The sequence below is a fragment of the Pyrgilauda ruficollis genome, unplaced genomic scaffold (assembly GCF_017590135.1).
Source record: "Pyrgilauda ruficollis isolate IOZ18807 unplaced genomic scaffold, ASM1759013v1 scaffold4, whole genome shotgun sequence".
NCBI lineage: Eukaryota > Metazoa > Chordata > Aves > Passeriformes > Passeridae > Pyrgilauda > Pyrgilauda ruficollis.
In genome coordinates, this window is record NW_024525489.1 from 6,584,535 (window position 1) to 6,608,015 (window position 23,481).

Sequence of the window (23,481 nt, forward strand, 5' to 3'; positions counted from 1 at the left end):
AGTAAGTATTAAGTGCACACAGAGAGAAATAGAGAGGGAGAAAGAGGGAGAGAAAAAAAAATCAGGAAAAGGGGGAAGACTGTCTTCCATTTTGTTGGTGTCAATGCTGCCAACTTTGCCAGAGCCTGCAACTCAACATCAGAGAGAGTGGTGACCCTCCCATGGACTCCAGGAGCTGGCCATGCACTGACCTTCCAACTCAGCAAACTTCCATTTGTATTTTCCAAGGCCAGCACAACTTAACTTCTGTCCTCATCTCTGAAGGGGAAAACTGTATGCATATAAAAAACATAGCGGAGCTACTCACTCCCAGAACTACTAGCTTGCAGAGACTGTGATACAAGAGTCTTCGGCAACAGATCCTCTTTTTCTGCACATATAAAATACTTCTGCTTTGGAAGCCTTCTGGATGACTTCTTTTTTCCCCCATGCAATTGTGAAAGACTGGACACTGTGGCTCATCAATTTTACAGAAAGTCTCTTTAAAAGTGGATGTCTCAATGGCAAGGCCATCAGCAAAATAAGACTGTCTGAATATTTGCTTAGCCTCAGCACACCAGAAAGCAAATCCTTCTGCATTCATCTTGTGCTCCACATGCTCTCCAACAGTCTTTTTTCACACAAATATGTACAAAAGGAAAGAATGCCCCAGTCTTATTACAATGCAGTGGAAATATTCCTGCTTTCAACTTCATCACTAAGAAGTCTTTCCAGGCTTTCATGTAAATGTTTTCTCATCTGCTTAGCTTTAAGTAAACTCTTTCCTTTGGCTTACATCAAAATATCCAACTAAACCAGAAAACCACATCGGTTCCCAAAGCAAATGTCAGCCTCTGTTGTTAAGATACAGTAACAACATACTTTTATTTACAAACAAACATCACTGTACAGTTTGAATGGCCAGCTGCTGTGAGAAGGGAGAACAAATTCTGGCTGACCAAAGAAGGGTCCTGGCAAACAGCAGTCTCTCCAGGATGCTGACAGATGCAAAAGAGCCTTCAAGAATTAAGTGGATTTAGTTTTATTTTTTTCCCCCTTAAGGATTACTTCATTTGTGGGACAGCAAGAATTTCAGCCTGCTTCTAGTACAGGAGACATCTTACACAACCACTTGGTTCTCTCCAATACCCGACACAAACATCCTCAGTCCCCCACACTGATATATTCATACATCATCTATGTCACAGCATCTAGGTTTGAGGGGCTGTTTTTTTAATCCTATTTGTGATCAACTGATGCTCTGTCATGTATATGAAGTAAAATGATCTTTCACCACCTGAAAATAAAGAGGAAAGGAAGAGGAGCAGCATGGAATCAACAGATTGGATGAAACTCCAGTTACAAACTTCCTCAAAATTTAGCAGTTCCCAAATCTGCACCCTGCCTGTCTTTCTTCTGCTCTTCCCTGCAGTGGCAGGCAGGATCTGTTCAGTCTCTTCACAGAGTAAGCAGATACATAGAGCAATGACAGAAAAATGTCCCTGCTCAGGGAGTAACAAACCATCAGCTGATGGACATCTCAGCTGATATTTCATCTCAGAGGCACTACAGTCTGTTCAAAAGTGAGAGAAGTAATCTGAATTCCTTCCATATTTAAATCTAAACTTGCTCCACCCTGCAGAGTTGACACATTTCTGTAGGATTTGGTAATTTCACAGTGATTATTTAGCTACTGCCAAGTGGATAACTCTCCTGATCATCAGGTGTACTGTGTGAGGGGCTTCCTTCTATACATGTGATTAGTATAGCTCTAAGTATTTGTATATAGATAAATACAGAGATTAAATCCCTTATACAGGTCCTTGAGCATGCAAACCATCTTCCATGTTCCTTGCACAGGCTCCAGAAAAAAAGAACTAAGCAGGGGAAAACAGGGGAAGTTACTACCAGCATCAGGAAACTTACTGACCCTCTGCAAGGGCAGACAAAAATTGCAAGAGCAGCAATAAAATGCTGCTTTTCCTGCAGCATATTGTTATGGGAAGGGGCTCTGAGCATCAAAAATCTAGATATTCGTCATTATTCAACAAGACCTGCAAGAAAGAGCAATTGTTTATGGACTGACGTTAAAATCCACTCTCTAACTACTATCCACAGACATCTGAACAGATCATATGAATAGGGAGTAGGCTGAGAGGTAATCAGTGCCAAGAAGAGATTTTCCTAGACAAATACTAAGGAAAAGTATTTTCTTTCGTAGTTTTTCTTTTTATTAAAAGTGGATTAGGCGAAGTTGCTGCTAAATGGAAACAAAACCACAAAGAGAACAGAAGAGTCAGTTTCATTACACAGCCATACTAAGGTGACTGTTGATCATAAAAAGGGCATATTTTAAGCAGGATGTTTTCTTTTAAAGACATCTGCAACTTCTTCAACATCAGAGACTAGGCATCAGAACTCACAATACAATTCAAGACTACAAACACGGCTGATTACCAGCATCCATGGATATTTTGTTGTTGAGGACACAAGTATCCCACTGCATTTTGTACAGCATAAGGGAATGTTTCCAAAGGAAAAAAGAAGTGGGAAAAAAGCCCCATTTTATCTGGACACTGAAACAGCTATTTTTTCTTACAGGTATTTTTTCTTGCAGCTTCTCTCTGGCCCAGCACTGACTTCTCCAGTATTTTGCATTCGTATAACTTTATAAAAACCCACAGGGACAGTGCAAGTCAGTCAGTGGAACATGTTGGAATCTAAAGAGAACCTGATTTTGAAAGGACAAGCAGTCTCTCTTCATGTGGGGACAGAAATTTAACTGCTAACATTAATAAACATGACCAATTCTACTTTCCCCTAGTGTCACCCATTTCATGGAACACCTTTCCATATTCCCTGCTCAACACAGCATTCCAGCAGTATCATGCTACCCTCCACAACCCTCCTCTGATCACTGTCTCTGCCATCATTCTAAAAACACTTTTACTTTCCTCCTTCTCTACCTGAGTCACAAGTTCTGCCTCCAACGTTTCCTTGTCAGCTGTTGGTGTTGCACTTATCCATCTCCTTTCTCCAAAAATTTGTTCTTTTCAGCCTTGGCCCATTTTGTTCTTCTGCCTCAAACTAACTTTTGGTCAGTCTTTGGACCACTTCAACATCCCTGACTTGTTCTGCCTCTGGCATTTTACTGTCCAGGCAACTCCCAGTCACTCCCTGTGCCTTAGACTTCCAACAATGTCACCCTCAACTTACTCAATCTCCTGTCTGCACTGAATTAGAACACTGAGTACCTAAAAATATTTCCTTTTGACTCATCTAATTTGATGTTAGTAGGCACAGGGCATTTAGATCATCCTATAAATGTTTTAAATCTATACCTTTCTTAACTCAAAATAAAAACATTTACCCAGTGCCACAGTCAATATACCAGCAAACTTTATATAATTTCTGATATAATAAACAAAAACTGCCTTCAATATGTTAAGAATAAATTTAACTACAAGCTAATTAGACCAAATAACCAAAACACACATTAACAAGCTGCCAGCGTTTTTATTCAAATAATTCTTTGGCCACCCTTCTTAAGGATCTAGGTAAAGAAAATTAAAGTATGGCTAAAATAATCAACCTAGTTATCCCTGTCAGATTTTTTATCATTCAAAAATCATCAGTTTGTAAGTTAGCCTGCAGGAAAACCTGGCTGCCACCTAGCTTCTTTCCAAAATAAGAAAATATTAGGAACTATGATACAGAAAATGAAGTGGCCAGAACCTTCGAATGCTATTTAAAAGACCTACAAATCACGTAACTCAGGCAAACATTTAAGAGATTCCTATGTAAAGAGCAATTTGTGGTTGCATTGCAAAGCACTGCAAAGCATCCATAAATTTGATAATCCATATTATTTCTATCAATGCATTTTATAACTTCCAATTAAAAAGGACAAATAACCAAGGGAATGGTATTTGCTCTGTATGTTATTTTAGAAAGTATTTCATTGTATTTGAGGACAAAACCAGCAGACAGTTGAAATAATACCTCATGTTTCTCATCACATACACACACATGTATAGTGCACAGTATTTTTTGCAACCATTTCTTTAGTTCATGAGCAGAATTTAAGAATCTTAACCTACATCTACAGAAGGTTTAGGTATTTGGAAGAAAGCAAGAAAATGGAATTATGTTTTTGCAAAACTCAAGGAAACAAAATAAGTTAGAGTAGAATACTGGCTACTCCATTTTGGCATCAAAACAATCTCTCTGTGAACAGGATTAATCATGCAAATACTAAGTAACTGTTCCCATGGTTAACTACAACACTGGAGTTTGGTTAATTTCAAGAACTTTTAAAAATTCTTCCACCACAAATGGAGAAAGGAAAAATGCTTAGTTGGACTACAAATGGCATCTTTTCCTAAATCACAGATTCAACCTATTTGACGTCCTGTTTAAATGTTTTCTCTTTCCCACCAAACTTGAATTTTGAAGACACTATACTTGACGACAGGCCAAACCAGACTGACAGCATATATACAGGATAAAGCAACAAATTGGCAAGATTATCCTTAGCAAAATTTTCTTCCATCTTTTCCCTCTTCTGTTCTACATCCTACTTCACTTACATTGACAGAGCTCTACCAACAAGCGCCATTTTTTGGAACACAACCCTGACCAAAATGCATTTCTATTAGTCAAGTACATTATAGAGAGTTGCATCCACTTTTCCCCTCATGAAAAGACGAAATACTACAAGGAAACTTTTTCAAGATGTGAGCAAGAAGGAGAATGTGACCACTCTGTCTTGTGGCATTTTTCATCTGTTACAGAGAGACAGAGCATTCCAGATCTGAGCTTATTGCTGCAATTCAACACTCTGGCTCCTGCATTAGCAGCACTGCAGATCACAGTAATACTCTCATCTTCTTGTTGTGCTTCAAACACCAATTTCCAGAAGATCTGAAGGCAGGAATGTCTATGACAGATCCTCTCAGAAGTTCATCTATTCAACAGAGGAATCTTACTTAGTGAAACAGTGTATCACACCAGAGTCCTGTATTCCATCTCTTGCAAAGCCCATCTCTGAGTGCACAGGAAAACGCGTAAACTCAGATGCACACATGAATCTGGAGCTCTACAGACCTCTGCTTTTAACTCCTGATCAAAACTTGTGAATTTGCAAATAATCATATACACAGCTAAGGCTGAACATGTTCTCACCTGGTTTAGAGGTCATTTTGTCATTTTTCCCACCCCAATATGCCTACAAATGTTACTTTATTCCTCTGTAATATTTGAAGCAGGGTAGAAGTTCCAGAATATCCTCTGCAGGAAGACTGCATTGCTCTCCCATGAGAATGGAAAGACCCTAGACATTTGTGATTTCTGATCTATGAAAACAGTTACTGTGGAGAAAATACGTCAAAGAGGTCTGCAAGAATAAATTCCCTGGACACTACTAATAACTATTTATAGTGACAATAGACACTAGCTCATCAAATAATCCTATACCTGGTAACAACTTTCTTTACTCTCAATAAAGATAGAAACAGTACATTTTAACTTTTTTCTTTTGTTTAAGGCTTGCTTCCAACCACAACCGATAACAGAATAAAAATATTTTTGAGTTTATACAGTCTTGGCTATATGTATTGTCTCAGTATATCTGCTCAGCCCTCAGACACATCAGGAGCTGAGAAAAAGTTCTAGATTTTGCCTATCACTTCAGGGAAAGAAAACTGTGTTTTCCCAGTGACATGACTAAGGCAACACTTCCATCCAGTCCAGCAAATAGGAGTAACTATGGGGTTTGGGTTGTTTTGTTTTGTTTAAGATAAATAATCATCATTGAACCAGCAGTAAATTTTTAGCTGGACAAGATGCTTTTGGTATCCATTACTCCCTGCCTTCCTTAGCCAACATTTTAAAGCCGATGTTTTTTGAATTTGTGAAGGAAATTCCCTAAGGGCTATCCTACACATTAAGAGACAGATTTTATTAATTGAAAACAACAAATCACTTACAGAAAATAATCATAATGTAGGAAAGGCCTAGGCAGAGCTGTTCTCTGAAAACCTCTTTGTAATTGTAGCCTCTTTAAACAGGCATAATCAATTAGAAGTGGTCTGATTTTAACCAGTTGCAGGCTCATTACATTGCATTCCCATTTCTGTTGATGAAAATCAGTTTCAGCCTGTGGCCTGGAACTCATATACAGCACTTCCTGGGGCCTCTTAGATAAACACATCAAGAAACAGTTTTATTTGGATTTGTCCCTCACCCTTTATTCACTGAAACAACTTTACAAATCAAGATTAGAACAGAGAAAAATTGGCTCATAACCAGAGATATGCATATATGAGTAAGATATTTAATCTCAGAAAAGTATAACGCTTCAATTAATAATCATATCTTTAAAACATTTAAATGGGAGACTCAAAACATTCAGTTTTAACTGGTGAGTTTAGTCTTTCTCTTACTGTGTCATGGGACACTCAGTTTCTATTTAATATAAACACATAACTCCTTCCTTTCAGAAGGGCTTCTTGCCTGTGATACATAAAATTGTCCCAAATGTATCTTTAGGTTTTCAAAACAGTTCTTCCAGCTTAGGTTTTTACTCTCTGTAGACACTGCCTGAAATATGTAATTTTAAACCTATGTAGGAATGAAACTTTTAAGCAAAACAAAACGAATAAACTATACCAGAGCAGAAAGAATCTGCAAAAGTAATTGCTTCCCTTCTGCAGAAATTGTACCTTACAGCACCCAGGTTTGGTACAGTCCACATGAGCTTTGAAAAATAAATGAATTCACTACAGTTGGTAATCCAGCCACAGCATGGTGCAGTCCCTCAGGCTCAAAGGGTTATTCACAAGTCAGGGGCATTAAAAAAAGGAAGGGAGTTTCCTGGTGTGGAGAGGTCCATAAAAGCCTTTGCAAATGTGCAGCAATTGTTTAAAAACCAGAACAGACCAAAAAAAAAAACAAAAAAACCCTACCATAACTGAAATAGGAAAGAGGAAAATAAAGGAAATGCAATGCCCACTACGTAAGCAAAAAGAGGAGCCCTCCCCTGGAGTACTGGCTGTTCCTTCCTAAAAGAAAATACAAAAATAGAGCTGAAGGGCGAGTGACAAGAATAATCAGAAGATGAAAAAAAACTTCAGAACAGAGAAAAAAAAACTTCAGAAAAGAGAATACAGAAAAACCAGGATGATTCATACTAAAGAGGAGCTGAACAGTGGTAGAGGATCATGTTTTAAAAAGTGGAAAAATTAATATTCTCAAAAGGATCTCTCTTTTAAAAAGTAGCATTCAAAGTAAAAGGGTGATGAGCCCAAATATGTTTGAAGGAGGTTCTGGGGGTTGTTTTTGTTTATTTTGTAGTTGTAATACACAGCTAGACTTATTAATGTACTGCAAAGGATTATCATTAAGGCCAATGGCATATGAGGATTTAAAAAGCTTTATTCTGTAGTAATAAAAAAATAAGAACATATATTTTTTAATATAAGAATTATTGTTGGTAGAGATAGCTTAGCCCCAGAAAAACCAGTAATGAGCCAGGAAAAAAATTATCCCAAGAGACATGTTATACTGAAACTGCTTTAGGTAAGGTGGTACATTCCACCCTATAAAGCATGTGGCCCTTGCCCAGTCACTCTGTATGTCTGCCCTTCTGTTGTAAGGGCTAGTTCTGCATCAACCTGTCTGAAGAAGTTAACTTCAGACATGTTCATCACCAATTTGCTTTCCTGACAATTACCCCTATTTGAACTATACATTCACATGAAATCACACCAATAGGAATTTTAGAATTAAAATGGAACTACAGCTAAAGGTCTAGGCAAAAAAAGCAAAAGGAATTGGTTTTAAAATTAACAATGCCCACAACACGACTCTCTGAAATAAAGAACGGTTCCAGTGACTTAAATGCAGTGTTAAAAATTTTAATAAAATGACAGAAATATTCATTAATTGCTTTCCTGGACTGACAAGGTAATTTATTACTCACTTGTTCATAAGAAATGAACAAAACAGTCCCACAAGGAAGCTACTTACAGCTGACTGAAAGCTGCCTACACACTGGCACACGTGAAAGGATGTCCCTTCCTCCATATCTTTGTTTTTCTTATTGTTCACAGCTTGTTTTGTACTGTTGCTAACTGTAATCTACAACATTAAAACCACTGATAGTTCTCACCAGTCCTTCAAAAAATTCCCACTGATAAAGAATCAAAACGGAAAAAGAAACTGAAAGAAGCTCTCAGAACTGTTTTTTATAAAATTTCTAAACATTATAAAACACTTTCCCTGAAACTATTTCAGGTGTCTCACGAAAGAACATTTCTGTGGCTTTCTGGAAAGGTTAAAGTTGCAATAGTCCAGGATGTGGATTTTGGATTAAAAAACCATTTTGGAGCATGGAGAGGATTTTTTCTGTTGCTAGCCATTCTAGGACTAGGAATACTGCAAGGTCATCACTTCAAGCCTTGACATGGAACTGTACCTCAGTTTTCTCCTCAACAAAACCTAGGACTATCTACTGAGAGGGCAGAATGAAGGGCCTGGTACACGGCAGCTAAAAAATTTCAGAAGTCAGTAGATACCTTGAGCACAAGTAATATTCTATTGTTTCTCCAGGTTCAACAGAGCTCAGAAATATACAAATATTAAATCTGATGTATAGAAGAGTATATTGACTTACCTTGCTTTTGAAACTTCCCCAGGTGAGTACTCAACATCACAAGGACATCAAGATAGGCAGCTCTGGTCACCAAACAAGGATTTAGCCTAAAAAAAAAACCCACGTTTTTAAAGCCTAAATCCTTATAACCTTATGTCCAGAAACAGCAGGAAAACAAACTAGTTTGGCACGTCTGTTTTAATTAATGAAGATAAACTATTGGTCAAACTAAAATGCATATATAAAATGATTAGGCAAAGTTATCTAAGCTTCATTTCCTGGTCCATTCTGAGTGACAGTCTCCCTCGCAGAATGGCAACACCTTCCTCCTCCAGCCATTCCACTGAATTGCAGTCGATCCATTTCATTATTATTGGTGAACCAGCTCATTGTAGCACCCACTAGGTCTTTTTGTTTACAGATAATGCGTGTAACTAAATGCATCAACAAAAAGAAGTGTTCAGTTCTTACTGTTACAGCTCATAAAAGAGAAACTTCCCTTGCAAGGTACCTGCTACAGCTTTTTAACGGCCATAACTATCTCACTGTTCTGATGAAGACCAGAGGTGTTCATGTTTTAAAAATTAGGTATTTCTTATTCCAAACAAGAATATTTGGGATTTTGTGTATATAATGGAAATTGGTAATAAGCTAGCTTCTGCTCCACCTTTTCAATTTCCAAGTGAGAAACATCTATTTTCTCTCCAATTAGAAAAATAAAATTAGGCTAAAAACTTCATTTTTCTTTGTATTACTATCACTGAAACATATTTAGCCATGAAAACTACTTAAAAATATAACTTAAAATGTGAAAAAACAGGAAATCTAGTTCAAAACACAGAAATTATTCTGAAGAGCCCAATGGGACTTGTACTAAAACAAAAACTTTCAGAATCAAGCAGCACAAGCTTGAGGTATGACTAATTCTGTTCAGGATTTAATTTATATTTTATCTGGCACTTTCTTTGTATGCTTATCTTAATGTTTGAAACTCTTTCAAAAATTGCTAATTAAAAATGCTCCAACAAATATTCTGAACTCTAACATCTTTAAAATCCAAGAAAAAAAAAGCTTTTTCAAGTAAGATCTGTGATCATGACATAAAAATTAAAGTTTTGAGGCTCTTGCATAGTTTGGCCACTGTATTTGCCTATGGACAGTTAGCCTATGAACCTATTAGAAAAGACAACCTTAACCAGAAACATTGCTCTCACCTTCAGCAATAAACTCTGGAAGAAGCTTAAAATACCTATGCTTTCTTTTATGGCCTACAATATTAGGCATCAATATAACACACAGCAGAATATGTCCTACCAGGATCTCTCTTCAGAAGAGCTTTTTTCTGCTTTTGCATAAAAAGAGACTTTTTGGACACTTTCTTACTAGGCATATTCGGCAGACTTAATTTCTATCCACCCAGGTTAAGCAAAGATCTTTCCTGTATCTTGGGCATCCAGTTGCTGCCTAAGTTGTTCTTCATAATGTGTATGAAAACACAGCCAAGGAATACTCATGGAGTTGGAAGCTCAGTCCATGAGAAAACAGAGGGACTGACCAGTCAAAGGCTCAGAAGAAAAACAAACCACAAGAGGTTCTCACAAAGGGATGAAAGCAGCCACAACAGTTTCCAGCCAATACGAGGAACCTAATGGTCTACTGTACTTCAGGTCCCTCAAAAAAATGGAAGACTCGCTTATCATTCCACGTTTTCTGTGGAAAGAAAATTTCCAACGTACGAACTGTGCCCTGGCCAAAACCTGGCTCATGCAACTTTTACTGAAGAAGAGGCAACAGCAACACTGGCATGTTTTTTATTCTAGTCCACCTTTTAAGCACTTACCACTTCATTTAAAGTATGTGCATATGCATGTTTTGATTTTGAAATGAGACTTTTCCAGCATAAAACATGCCAAACGTTTGTCCTTGGTGGTTCTGTTGCTCTGGTGATGTTAGTGAATTCTCATCCATACGTGCCAGACGGACACAACCAGAAATTCAGTTTTCCAAAACCAAGAAACTTCAGCGTTGTTCAGATTGTAGCAGAAAGCTCAATCTTGAAGACAATCAAACTGTGATTTACGTAACAGATCTGACAGCCAAAAATCACAATGCTGAACATTACAAATGATGCACTGCGCAGTATTTAACACGACCTGTTCGTGCTGAACTTCAGCAACATGAGTGGGAACAGTACAAGATGTTTCCCTTTTAACACCAATACCAATAAAGTGGTGTTCTCATAAACAATATTTGAGGAAATATGTGTCCAAACAAGAAAGTCACAGCAGCAGCAAAAGGTGGGAGCTTCAGACATCTGGAACAGCATTCTTATTTTCTGTCCAAAACCCAAACGTTATTTCATTTCCCTTCCAATCTGGTTATTAATGGAAACAAATACACCATATGCTCACTCCAGGTGATAAACTGTACATGACTCTGAATGGGGTAGAGCTAGAGATGGCTGGGACTCTCATACCTAAGGGTATATCCACACAGAAAAATAGCTATCAAAACAATATTCATACTATTACACATCTGTACTAATAGCAGCCTTGTGATGCCAGGGCACAGATCCATGCCTGACTAAAACAATGTTTCGTCTATGCTAGCCAGTAGTTTAGTGTAACAACAGCACATCTGGAAGTCAAAGAGCTGGCACCAAAGGCCCAGTGGCCACCGGACATACTGTGTCCAGATGCCTTAAACCATAATTTTCAGAAGTTCAATTTGTTGTTTTGTGTTTGGATATAGAGCTTATAGGCAGCCTGCTCCTGGAAACTTACTGCACTTAGGAGCTTGCCCCACACTTTTTAGTACTTCTTCATAATGCTCTCACTTGGAGCATGACTGTCCAGGTGGAAATAAAAATCAGGTCACACCCAACTGCTGCATTCAATTTCACTAACAGCTAATGCTGCAAATGTTTCAACACACCTGACCAAAGAGAAGTCAAAGGCTGTCTGCCCTGAGTAACATGTGAAAACCAAGTCACAGACAGGACCTGCCAGAAAGAGGGAAGGAAGACTGCAACAGGCAGGAACGGAAAGGATCACTACTTCGGATTACTACTTAGCAAGAACAAGATGCAGAAAAAACATATTTCTAATTTAATCAAGGAGAACAAAATTACACTGAGGGGAGCTGCTGTGTTCTTACCAGATCATCCCATGAGGATGGGCTAAGAAAATTGGGATTGTTCAGCCTCAAAAATATTGCAGCCTTCCAGTACCTAAAGGGAGCCTGCAAGAGAGCCTTACAAAAGCCTGTAGTGACAGACAAGGGGGAATGGATTCAAACTGAATGAGAGCAGGCTTAGATTATATATTAAGAGGAAATCCTTTGCTGTGAGGGTGGTGAGGCACTGAAACAGGTTGCCCCGAGCAGTTGTGTATGCCCCATCCCTGGAGGTGTTCAAGGCCAGGTTGGATGGGGCTTTGAAGAGCCTCTTCTAGTGGAAGGTGTCCCAAGCTCACAAAAGAGGAGTAGGAACTAGACGATCTTTGAGGTCCATTTCAAACCAGGTGATTCTGTGATTCTATAACCACAGAACTCCACAGAATATACAAGGCCATTGAAAGAACACAAGTCAATAAAGTTAAAGAGACTAAATATTTTAAAGGGTTTACAGTTTTGGGTGGGGGTTTTTTTTGGTTGGTTTTTTTTTTTTTTTTTTGTAATTGCCCAAAGCTCTAGCCTAACAGTAACTTCATTATGATGCACACAAGTGTCTTTCATTATCATGCACATAAGTGTCTTTTTTTTTTCTCACTATTTTAGGTAGGCCTGGCTGAACAGCAGAAAATCTGAAAATACAGGTGCCAGTTTGCATATTATTGGCATTTCATAGCAGATTTCTGGATTAGATCCTGAAAATAAAAGTCTTCCAAACCTACTCAACTTCTTGTCATTAATGCTGAACAAGTAATTGGGGATAGAATAGAGAGACACCATTGCAACTGGATTTTCAATTCTGGCACGTGAATATAAAATTAAAAAAGAGTTCAAGACACTTGCAGGAGGAAGTGTTAGCCGTTAGGAGTCCAGGGACTTTTTTTTCAAAGAAAATGGTTAATGGAGTTAAAGAGTCCATTAAAATTCACAGGCTCCCATTCACAGGCCTTTGAAGAGGCCTAGGTCAAGCACTTATGAATATTATATGACCAGAGTAACAAAGAGCTATTTGTTTCCAACAAGGAACTGCCTGGTAGGTGAATGAGGAAGCACTCCCTTCAGGAGATGAAAATCAGACTGGGCAGGTTCAGAAGCTCCATGTGCAACACTGGGGTTTGCTCCAGCTGGCTTTGGCTACCTACAGTAGCAGTAGGGCTGCTTTGATTTCTGCTCTGCCTTTACCTCCATTAAGTACCACTGATTGCAGCTTAGGTCTGTGCAACTGAAATCAATCCTAGACTCTCACAGATTGGAGCTCTACAAATATTATCTTTAAAATGTTTGATTCACCTTTTATAGTTAAGTCATGCTGAATTTGAGTTAGTCATTGGTTTGCTTATTTTGGATGGCAGATCTAATGCAAACCAACTGGCATTTATTGAAGAAATCAGCAATATGTGGTCACAGACCTCCTATGTACTTGGCTCCCACAACTTCATTGCTTCAACTCTATCAGGAACACATGGCTTAACTTTTAAAATTCAGTTTCTCCTGTATTACTGTTTAATTTAAACAATATCAACATTAATGAATTACAGAGCAAATTACCTTCTTTTCCAAGAGAAACAACAAGGAGCAAAGAATATGGAAAGCTCACACATTTGGCCTCAATTCTGTTAGAACACTGGGAAAAAGACAATCTCTTGCTTCTGTAACCACTAAGGTTTGCAGAGGTCCTTAAACAGCATTTCTGCTTATTAAAGGCACAATTTATAACCATCCATATTTCTGTATTACAGGATGCCAACACCCCTTTATAGCAAGTACCAAAGAATTTTGATGTACAACTTCTGCAGATTCTTATTATCTTCCCAAACCCCCAGTTTTCAATGACAGTCTGATGACTTAAGAAGCTGACAGCTATTTTATCCTGGATCATTCCTCTTTTTCCACCTCACTTCAAGATGAGCAACAACTGTAACATTAATTTACTGCATTTGTTACATAAATAAGACAGATACAAGCTAGTGATTATGAAATCAAAGCCATTTGTGTTAATGTTTATTACATTAGCTTTTGGTTATTCTAGAAATTCAATGTTTTCCAAAGAGGTAATTTATTTTGCTCATATTTTTCCTCATTAGGAAACAGATGTTGGAAAACTACTAGCAGAACAAGCACTATTTAATATACAGCAACTTACAATATTTACTAAAAATTTAACAACATAAAAATCAAAGCATATTTCCTCAAACTCTCAAGAGCACTAAGAAATTTTAAATGCAACCTGACAACTAATGTGTCTCAAATAAAAATCCATAATATCTCTCTTATGGATGAGGTTAGCTACAGGTATCTTAGGGTAGTTGGCCATCTTAGGGATTTCTAAAACCTTTTGTAAGAGGTCTCAGAAAAGCTCTGCATTTTGCAGTCTCCAAGCTTTTAGAAACATCTGAAAGACTGCAAATTTTTTACCCAGTGCTTCTTTATGAATCTTTTTAACTTCTAATCTTATTTCTGAAATGGGAAAATAACTTTATTAAATAAATAACAAAATTTAATTTCCTCCTAATAATGTAACATGTACATTACAGGTCTAGTCACAGTAAAGCAGTAAATAATTAATAGTGTCTGACAATAAATACAGCGTTAAAGTGACTCTTAGCAACTCAGATTGGTTCATCTCAGCTCCAAACTTTAAAAACTGATGACAAGATTTGGATAATGAATCAAGTTGATGTAGAACTTTAGTCAAAATTGTACAACTTACAAAGTCACCTACAAATCCTTGTATTTTGTCCAAAACCATCACAACACACTCTTAAGCATCAGGGTAAAGACACCAGAGCTGGCAAGATCACAAGGGCAACGCCTTCAAAGGCCAATTCACAACTACCTTGTGAAGAAGAAGAGATTCATCTTAATGCCTTGCATGACTGTTTTCCTTTCAATTTTCAAAGTGATCAATTAATTAAATGAACTGCCTACTCCCTCTCTGGTCTTCAGTGAAGAAACCCACTCTTACTGTAATGCTGTATGTTTCTGGAACCTTTAGAAACGCTGGAAAGCACTAAAGTTCCCAGGAGGTAGACCTGTTCTTATGATTAAATTTACCAATACCATTTTAGACAAAGTCCCATATTAAAAGAAACACCGTAATTACTAAACCCCGCCCTATTCTACTGTGTAAATAACATGTTATTGTCAAAGAAATTTGTATTTTAGCCGGCAGAAAATATATCAGCTTATTGGTGATGAATTTAAACCCCAAATTCTCCCACTTTCTAGCCACCAGTATTATACACAGTTTTTGATTCCAACAGATCGATAGAATTTGTTCCCTGAACATCATGTTCCAGTTAATGCACAGGATGCAATTGCACAAATTATTGTATTTCTGAACTGTAAAATCACTTCGAATAAGTCAAAATTTTAGGAACATTAGAGGCTGGAATTTCATCTTTAGCTCTACATAAACACAGGAAAGAATTTTTATTAAGTCAAACATGTCAAAGCTGGTACTTGGGAATGGAATTTGTGCAACTTCCTATTATCAGTTTCCCACTGTGTCTTTGTCTTTCATAATCTCAGTTTTTGTGGCTGGCACACTGCAACTAAATTTTGGGTTTACAGTTTATCTGCCCCTCTCTGACAACTGCCAGTGTATTCCTTGCTGAAGAACGCCAAATCTCCAAAAGCACTCCTCCTTCTGGAGGCCAGACTCTTCTGATATGTGACCTGCCATTGTGTTGGCTAAAATATCTTCTAAACACACCAAAAAATGATGTCTTGAGTCTTGATCTGTGACATCTGCGATATCTTGAGTCTTGATACAGTCAACTCTACATAATCCTTGAGGGCTGTCCATGGGGAGCTCTATCCTTGGAGGACTGCTGATGAACCAGGCCAAGCTGGCTTTGTACTGACCACATTTTACCTGCAGCATGATCTGGTAAAGGATCAGTTGTCATTCATGGAGGCGACAAAGCTTATGGAAATCACTCCTACACGTACAGCAAGCAGCTGATTAAAAGATTAAATCTTCTCCTGTTGTTTTGGTTATTAGCTTTAAAATTCTGCAGTATTCTAAAGACTGAGGTTTTTGGGGGTGTATTTGTTTAGAGGGCAGCATTCATATTTTAATCTGTTTTCTCTCAGAGCCCACATCTGTAGCACTGAATCAACATGCATGGCCTTCCTCTTGTCTTCTTAAGGAGACATTAATAATGGATTTAATTATTAAACTTTGCCCGTAGCATTTTTAACCATGTAATACAAAACCAGCACATCAATGAACATCACGACCAACAGACCTACATTTAATGGAAAGCATTTAAAAAAGTAAAAATGAAGCCTGCACTACCGAGTAAACCTTGCTCAGTTCCTGGAAGTGCAGGAACACGCGCATAGAAACAGAAATACAAACATCAGTAAAAGTGCATCTGCTTGCCTACTCGTGCTGCTGAGATCTTCTCCAAGTAATTACCATGTGCACAGTCCCCTCACTTGCCCATTCCAGAGGGACAGCTCATCCAGCATTAGAGCAGGCATTGTCTCCCAAGGGAGTTGCTAGTCTGGTGATTTAAGTTTTTCTACCACCCTCAAAGCCAGACTATTATGTTCTTAGTTTCCCTGGTAAAGACAGAGAATTTATTGCTTCAAAAAAGAAGCTACAAATAATTTTTTCATTGTGATACCACCAAGAACACCCTGAGTTTCAGCTATTAAGAAAAATTAATTTGTGCTCCAGCTGTCCTTGGTGAATGATACTGAAAGGCTGTGTTTTGTTGGTGGTGTTTTTAGCATACCTGATTGATAAAATAATCCTGGCTGCTCTCTTTTTTGTTCTCTTAATGAGAACCTCATGTGATCCCTGAGCAACATCCTAAAAAACTTAAGAGGCCAAACTAATCCCACGTGCAAATTTAATGAATTTTACACAATTAAATCAAAGGGCCTGCTTACAAAGAAAAAGCTAGGAAAACTCTTATGTTTACTTACTGAAAAGCATTTTCAGATATGAGTAAGGATTTATGTCCAAAATCTGTAATTGTACATTGTTTCTGCCTACTCCAAATGTTACACTGGTGGAGGGAACACCTTAAACAACCTCATCCAAAACTTAGTATTCCTGGAATGTTCCTAGTTAAGTTAGGAATATACCTATGAACCAGTCAAACACTATTTTATCTTATGCAAAGTACATCTTAAACTTCTGCCTGAAGTCCAAACATCTCTACTGATACCCAAAGTGGGTGTTCCAAAACAAGCAATCACCAGCTGCCTAAATAAACTGTTTGTAGCCGTGTTAAGGACACTGTTATCAAAACTGGTGAAAGAGTGGACTTGGAGCAGCAAAGAAACCTAAATTAGCCTGCTAAAAGCACGTTAAGATTTAAATTAGTGCCTCTAGGAATACATTTATGAACAATGACGCGCCATGACTGCTCTCAAAAACAAAGAGAAATGAGGCTAAACAAGGCCCATGGGGTAGAATGTGCAGATTAACAAATTACTGGTGAGTCAGCACCAAGCCTGACAGAGTTCAAGAAGTATTTGAACAATGCTCTCAGGCACATGGTGTGACTCTTGGGGCTGGCCTGTGCAGGGCCAGGAGCTGGACTCAAGGATCCTTGCAGGTCCCTTCCAACTCAGCATATTCTGTGAGCTGTTCATACTGGTACACTTCATTTTCAACTGGAAAAGGATAAGAAAAAAATTTCCCTTCACATTTTGTGTGTACAAGGGCAAACACAGGAATTATTGCTACAGCTTATACAAAGTTAAGTTTTCCATTTGAAACCTGGTAAATAAACTTCTGCAGAGAAAGGCTCAATCATTAAAACTATTTTCAACTTTTGAACTTGGCTGTACAACACATACAGATCACTAAAAAACAAGATAAATAACTGCGCTTCTCAATGTGTAGTTTTAAAGATAGAAATGAAAAAGTGGAAAAGTTAGAAAACAGGGAGATGCCAAGTGCAGACATGGCCTTGAAAGAACAAGAAGGTTCATACTGATGTAGAGGAAGAAGAAGAGGCAAGAGTACTAAAACAAGAGGAGGGCTTCTCTCTCTGCCAAGGAGGACAACCTTATGTTTTCCCCATTTCTTGCTGTTTTGAAAGTACAAAAAACTACTTCCAACTCCCAAATATGGACCACTTCAAAAATCACATAAAGGCTGCTTGCAAAGCTGCAGAGAGCCATGGGCATGTTGCACCTTTGTCTAGGTATGCCTGCATGCACCCGTTTCTTCTGCAATAGTCTGCTCACTAGAAGTTACCACTGTCTCTCCAAAGAGGCATATGAGAAAAAAGCTATATTTAGGTTAAAGTCTAAGCCACGAAGTCCTGAAACCACAAAGAGGCCATATTCTTGCTTTCTACACAGATGGCCTAAATGCACCTCGTGTGAAGTTCCTCCTAGAAAGGACTGCTCATCTGCCTACTGTCACTCACATAGCGCTGCCAAAAGTGGAGGGGGAAAAGGGATATAACAGGCTTGATGGAGTGCCATGGCCATCAAAACCTGGCAAGTTACATCCTCTGTAGGGCTATAAAATACTGATGAGATTTTCCTCATCCAAAGCAGTCATAGCTGGATCATTGGAGAATCAGCCGGGGGAAAACCAAGCAGCACATATCTCAGCAAACAGTGAACCTCGCTTTGAGCCCCTGCCTAAAATAACTTCTGCATGTATTCGCTGTGCAAGCTTGAATCTTGTGCAGCACCTATTTGTATTTTTAACAGTGCCAACCATAAAGCAGAGAGCTGTAAGCAGCAGCTTACAGCTTTGTACTTCAGTTGTAAAAACATCACAGGTGGCCCATTCCAGATGAACCTACAACTCCTTGCAAAACGCAAAGCCAACTGGTTTTATACACGGTTGTTCCCCATAAGTTAGTTTCAAGAAAGCCACCTTCTTAGAAGGAAACTCTCCCAGTGCAGATGAGCTCTCAGTTAAGAAATGGCACATGGCTAGAGGTTAGCAGAGTATGTTATTTTACTTCTGGCAGAACCTCAAAGACTTTTCCCCCTCCTGTGGTCTCCAGTAAGTAGGAAGGCAGAAAAAGAAAATCTAACTCAAAGTGCTGAAAAGTAGCATCCTACAGCAAAGCCATGCAATGACATGATTTCTCAAATTTTCCAATACCAATATTTTGTCATGCCAAAGGCTACAAATTAAACAGGAGAGATATTTCTGGGACTTCTGTACAACACATTACCAAATCCAAAGGCTGCTCTTCTAGCATTCTGTATTTATGAAGCAGAAGGCTTGTAAGTTAGTCTTGTAACTCCCTGGTATGCAGTTGAGCTAAAAACTTTTTTTTAAAAGTTTTTTTAAAATTTTTTTTTAAATTTATTTTAAAAATTAGTCATATGACAGGGCTTTGAACTCTTTCGAAGATTTAGCTTGATAAACTGATCATATTTTAAAGCTTTCATCAGACTAATTTAAATTACTTTGTTCCATCACCTAAGTTATCCAACAAAACAGATTTTATATCTGTTTTAAATTTCTGTTCTCAAACGTCCTGCATCTCCACATTTGCAAAAAAATACAGTAAACTAACACTGGTGTGAAGGTGAAAGAAAGCAGTAGCATTACTGAATCACTTTAGACTAACTAATAGGTATATTCAAAACAAAATAAAAAACACCAAGCGAAGTATAAACATACAATTAAAGTGAAAAGATGCAACCATCACCTAGAGAAGTGGATGAAAGGCAGATCTCATTCAAAACATCAAAAATTGAAATACTGGTTTTGAAAGCACAGAAAAGTTAATGTTTTGAAGACATTAAAAAAAAAGCCAAGACGAAAAAGCAACCATGCCCCAGTATGAGAAGTCTGCCTTCACAACAGATAGAAAATACCAGTTGAAAAAGTGAATGTTTTATGAAATTTGATTTGGGGAATGTGACCCATTATTTTATTCTCTAAAGGAAAATCAGGGCATAGCATGGAGAAGAAAAAAGAGATTAGTATATCACATGGAATGTGCAACAGAATCTTGAGCTATTCTACACCATTAATTTCTGATGAAAGGAAATTACATTCTGGCCCTGAAAAGGCAAAGAAAACCCTAAAACCAAAACCCAAACAAAAAAAAACCCCACCCAGTTCAGGAAACCATTGAAAACTATAATCTTTCCTCCAAATACAAACATGACAACTGAGCCTCATTTTTAAGAACTACATATGCAATCCAAAGTTTTGTAATTCAAGATTCTCAGAGAAGTTTGTTCCATAATACAAAGGAAGTACATAGTTGAAAGAATACCAGCAAGAACTTAACAGAACTAGCACAGAAATGTGATTGCAAATTGATGTTTGGAAATAATTCCCCAGATTCACAAACCACCTTCCTGTTATTTTAACTTTTTTTAACCATTTAAGATTAACAGGGAGTGCCTCCTATACCCTCTTTTCAAACAGTCTCTGCCCTGCAGTATCGGTGACATGTAAATTATCTCCTTATGGAAAAGGCAGAAAAAACAGATGGGGATCCATTAACTTAACTCTGTGGAGGTCATTCTCTTTGCGTGAACAGAAATAAGGCAAGAATGTCTGTACATGACTGAGGATGACTCCAGCCAGCCATCACCCTCTCTGACAGCAGCAGATACGTACCAAGAAGTCTAACAAAAGGGCAAGAACAAAGTGCTGGTTTCCTAATAGGCCCTCCCAACACCCAGAAATCCCCACACACACTAAGTTTCACAACTCCGTTTCTAAGCAGCCTTCTAAAACTCCTTCAAAACAAGAATAAGGAAAAGAAAGAATAAGACCCTCACACTCCACTGTTGATCACAGAGCAGTTGTTCAACTTCACCCAGTCAACTACCAACAGTAAAGCTGCACTCTGAATGTGGGACGCTAAAACAACCAGAAAATACCCCTTCAATATCCTTGCTTATTTGGATTGCTTCTTGGAGGTTTTTCCCTTTGCCTTTTTTTTAATGACATCACCACACTGAATATATTTATTTTAAGCAAAGGGGTGGGGGGGGGGAGGGAAGGCAGGAAGGAAGGCAGGAAGGAAGGCACGAAGGAAGGCAGGAAGGCAGGAAGGCAGGAAGGAAGGAAGGAAGGAAGGAAGGAAATCATACCTCAAAGTGCGCAAGAATTATTAAGTACATTAGAAATCTGCAAAAACAGTTTCCGTCAGTTAAAATGCCCTTGCTTTAAGTTAGTGTTGCAAGGCCGCATGCTCGTAATACAGAAGTTTACTATCTGGGGAGAAAGACATTGTAAAATCCTTTGTGGTATAGCATTACCTTCATTGCTGAGAATTATAACAAGCAGGCTACAACAAACTGACAAAATTAAAATGTGCTGCTGACAGGGAGTTAATATCAGCACATACAACTGTGACTTTTTACAGGTAAGTGAAAGAGAAAACACTTCTCTTCAGGAAAACACTTTTATTGTGCACAAGAATTTCTTAGAGAGGGCCTGAAAAACTTTTATTTCCAGAGATGATAATAAAATAATAAAAAAACTCACTAAAAACCCAACCAGTCATCAATCAGTGATTGATGTATTAAAAAGGGTGGCTCTGAAAAATACTTTGGAAATAGAATTTATTTAAAATCTGCAATGAACAGAGCCTGGCCTATTTGCTGCAAGAGAAAGAGGTTTGAATTACTTACCATGATTATCTTTCTACTGAATTTGGTCTCTAGTGTTTGGGTTTTTACTCTTTATAGCAGTATCAGTTATTAACTATTAAATTAGTTATGCAAATTAACATTCTCATTTAAACACTTAAAAATGCTTACACTGATTCAAGTGAAAAGGTCCACCAAATCCACCATGATGTCTCCAGTTGGGGCAGAGAGCAGATGCACAGGAAATGCAAGCATAACAATAGTGACATTTGCCAAAACCTCTGTCTCAACCCTCAAGGTTGCTGAAGAATTTCTTCAGCCAATTGTGATGTCTACATACTCAGTAACCTCACTGGACTTTCCTTCCATGACTCTGTTAAATCGTTGTTTAAAAATTCAGACAGGTTTAAAACCAAGACTATCTTACATCACAGAGTTCCATAGCCAAATTAAAATTACATTAAAAACTTCATTAGTTGGTTTCTTTTACATCTGCCACCTTGGACAGAATGCTAATTTCCTATCCCTTTCTATGTGACTCATATTTCACATCCCTCGGTTGTCCTTTTTCCATTATTAAAAAAATTAATCTCAGCCTATTTAATCAGTCCCCGAGTAGAAACTGTTCTATACTTGTCAATCTTTATACTGCTTCTGATTCCTACTGTACCTTCTTTGGGATTTACACAATATTTGAATACACAACACAGATTAATACACAAACACAGATGGGGGGTTTTCTGTGTTTTTCTTTATTTTTTTAATGATATTTGCCCCCTCCCCTACTGGGCATTCCTAAGAACAAGAGTAACTTTTTCAAACAAAGAATCTGCTCAGTCAATCACTCTTTCCCCAGGTAAAGTCCAGACTTTGTTCATGAGCACCATTTTCCAATTATTTGCATCAAATTTTATCTGCCATACTTTCACTATCACTCTTTGAGGAGACACTTCTGTAATTCCCAAAGATCAACGCTATCTTCATTACCCCAACTCAGTTAACACTAACAGGTTTCCCCCACCCACTAGACACCTCTTCTCCAAACCACTAAGGATTTTGGTTTTGATGATCAGAAAATGACTCAGGTTTTATCAGAGATCCACATTAGCTGCACTGGTGGCCTCATACCACAGTGCAAAATGCGGGATATTCCCAGTTATCCATCTATGCAAGGACTGGTGCTCTTGTTCACAACTGATTCCTTTAGAGTTTTGGGTAGGAGTTTTCATGGGAAATTCTCAAAAGCAATTGCTGAGATAAAGTAGAGAAGGAAAGAGGGAAAGAAAGACAGAAAGAGGAAAAGAGAGAGGAAAAAAAGAGGAAGAGAGGAGAAGAGAAAGAGTGAAAGAGAAAGAAAAGAGAGCAGGAGAGCTCATTAGTTAGTTATATGTAGGTTCACCTGAAGATAAACTTACGAAAAATGTTTCCCAATCTATCTTGGATTGTTTGTGGGCAGCTAAACACTTTTAGTTTAAACAAGTGCTATGACATTTTCCCACTAATTTTCTGTAAAGGTCAAAATCAGAAAAACAGTAACATAAAAACCTCACATATGTGGCATATTCTTCTTAGCCAAGAAGCACCAGTTATCCTCAAAATGTCTATTTCTGTAGGAATGATCATTCACAGTTATTTTTTTCTTTATGACTAGACTACAATGTTTTTCCATCTTTGCTTTTGGAAAAAAAAAATTACCTTGATTAAAAATCAGCAAGACAATAAAGCATCTAAATTTTTCATATTTCAACACAAATAAACGTTTAAAGAAGAACTTAAAAAATCTACCAAGTCTTCCATACATTAGTAAACTGTGTTTATAAATCAGATATTTTGTGTTTTATCTTACCTTTGTGCCAGCCACAGCTTGGTTCCCATACAGGTAATGATGTCATGCAGTCCCTGCTTGAAGTCCAAACTAACAAACTGATTTGATTCTAGGTACGACTGCAGCAAGTGAAAAACCTAAATTAAAAAAAAAATTCAAATGAAGAGTTTCTAGCCACTGCTTTTCCTTCAAATAACTATAAGATGAAACAGTCACCTGCAAAATGAGCAACCATGAGCAACTCAAAGAAAAACATGTATTCACCTGGCCTCACAGCAGACAGAATCCTTAAATC

At 37.8% G+C, this 23,481-nt stretch overlaps 1 protein-coding gene across 2 annotated transcripts in view; it reads right to left on the bottom strand.

Annotated features, from left to right (window-relative positions):
- Positions 1-23,481, bottom strand: part of THADA (THADA armadillo repeat containing) — a 154,371-nt gene that overhangs the window by 39,934 nt on the left and 90,956 nt on the right. For both annotated transcript variants that reach the window (XM_041477307.1, XM_041477306.1), the window contains exons 30-31: positions 23,208-23,323; positions 8,654-8,739 (exon numbers count right to left, since the gene is read on the bottom strand). In XM_041477307.1, coding sequence (XP_041333241.1) covers positions 8,654-8,739; positions 23,208-23,323 — 202 coding nt within the window. The remainder of the gene's footprint in view (positions 1-8,653; positions 8,740-23,207; positions 23,324-23,481) is intronic.